The 1,345-nt window shown below is 38.6% G+C and overlaps 1 protein-coding gene across 1 annotated transcript; it reads left to right on the top strand.

The window, feature by feature from the left end:
• Nucleotides 1-345: 345 nt before the first annotated feature.
• LOC130720878 (uncharacterized) lies at nt 346-981 on the top strand. Its single transcript, XM_057571583.1, has one exon. It carries the CDS (start codon nt 404-406, stop codon nt 800-802), a length of 399 nt encoding a protein of 132 aa, XP_057427566.1. The 5' UTR covers nt 346-403; the 3' UTR covers nt 803-981.
• Nucleotides 982-1,345: the final 364 nt, after the last annotated feature.

Here is a 1,345-nt window from a genome sequence, read left to right as displayed (position 1 = left end):
GCTTATATTTTATGAATTAAATAAGTGACATGTCAGCATTTCCGTTTGGTCAACTGACGGAGATGGACGGAAGGGTTTCAATCAACCGTTTTAGAAACATGAGGGAGTTTGACCGCACATTTTAAACACATGGGATGCAGATCGCACATTTGTGAAACATCAGGGACTCAAACTGGAATTAAGCCTATTTTTTATAATTAATTTATTTTTGATATTGTTAAGAGCTATGGGCCACCATTTCATTTTTAAATTTTTGTACATCTAATCCGCAATCGTGAGTCCTGGCCTATCAACCAATCAAATAGAGTCCCTTATCCAAATAAATACTCACTTTTCATTCAATTCCTTTTCCTTCGTTCATATTCCTCACCACAAGTAACTCATCCGTGACCCATTCGATCAAATGGCCATGGCCGGAGCTACCCTCTGTCCTCAGAGCATCACCGGAGCAATGGTGAGCTCAAGCAGCAACACCACCACCACCAAGAAGAGAATGACCAAAGCCATTCACGTGAGAGGCCTCAACTCATTCGGTGGACTGAAAGCCACCAACGATGTGATCTCCATGGGTCTTCCTTCCAGCACCGAGCATTGCTTTGCTAAGATTGTGAGCTCAGTGAAGGCGACCTCATCATCAACCGGAAGAGGAAAGCGTGGTGGAGCACTCTCGTCGACATGCAATGCTGCCGGTGAGATATTCACCATTGCAGCAATCATAAACGGACTTACTCTCGTTGGGGTTGCAGTTGGGTTTGTGCTTCTTCGGATTGAAGCGTGGGAAGAGGAACAGAGTGAAGGTTGAATCAGATAAGCGAGTAATTTCAAGAACATGTTTGTATTATTGTATTTGAGTAGTACTGTGGTTTGTTTATGATTTGCTATTATGGCTGAAATACATGTTTCAGGACGTTCAATTCTGTCTTTGCAAATATATTTTTCATACAAGTTCAAATGAAATAATATTCGTCTATTTTCATACAAGTACTGTAAATTTTTTTCCAGTTTTTATACTCTTGTTATGGTGTCCGGTGTCTCTCTATGTTTGTTTCTTAACTATTCGTAATGACTAATTAGCAGAACATTACAATGTGAATTACTGACTTGACAAGAAGTAATCATTGGTCAGCTATGAACAATCAATAGTAAGTGTAAAAGTAAAACATTCTATGCCAATCAAATATTGCAGTTTGACTTAAATAGAGTCCATGGCTAATTTTACAACTAGTGAAGTTTCCAATAGTTATGCCATTGATTTCTAAAAAATAGTTATGCCATTGCTAATTTGCAATTAGCTAAACTTGGACTTGTGTCTTCCTACAATTAGACATATATTGTCCCTTTTTTC

Source organism: Lotus japonicus, chromosome 1 (assembly GCF_012489685.1).
Source record: "Lotus japonicus ecotype B-129 chromosome 1, LjGifu_v1.2".
NCBI lineage: Eukaryota > Viridiplantae > Streptophyta > Magnoliopsida > Fabales > Fabaceae > Lotus > Lotus japonicus.
The sequence above is the reverse complement of the archived record's forward strand: the minus strand, read 5'-3'. Positions and strand labels throughout refer to the sequence as shown.

What these genes read in the sequence shown, in the direction of transcription:
- LOC130720878 (XM_057571583.1), top strand. Translation starts at nt 404, where the DNA reads ATGGCCATGGCCGGAGCTACCCTCTGTCCTCAGAGCATCACCGGAGCA.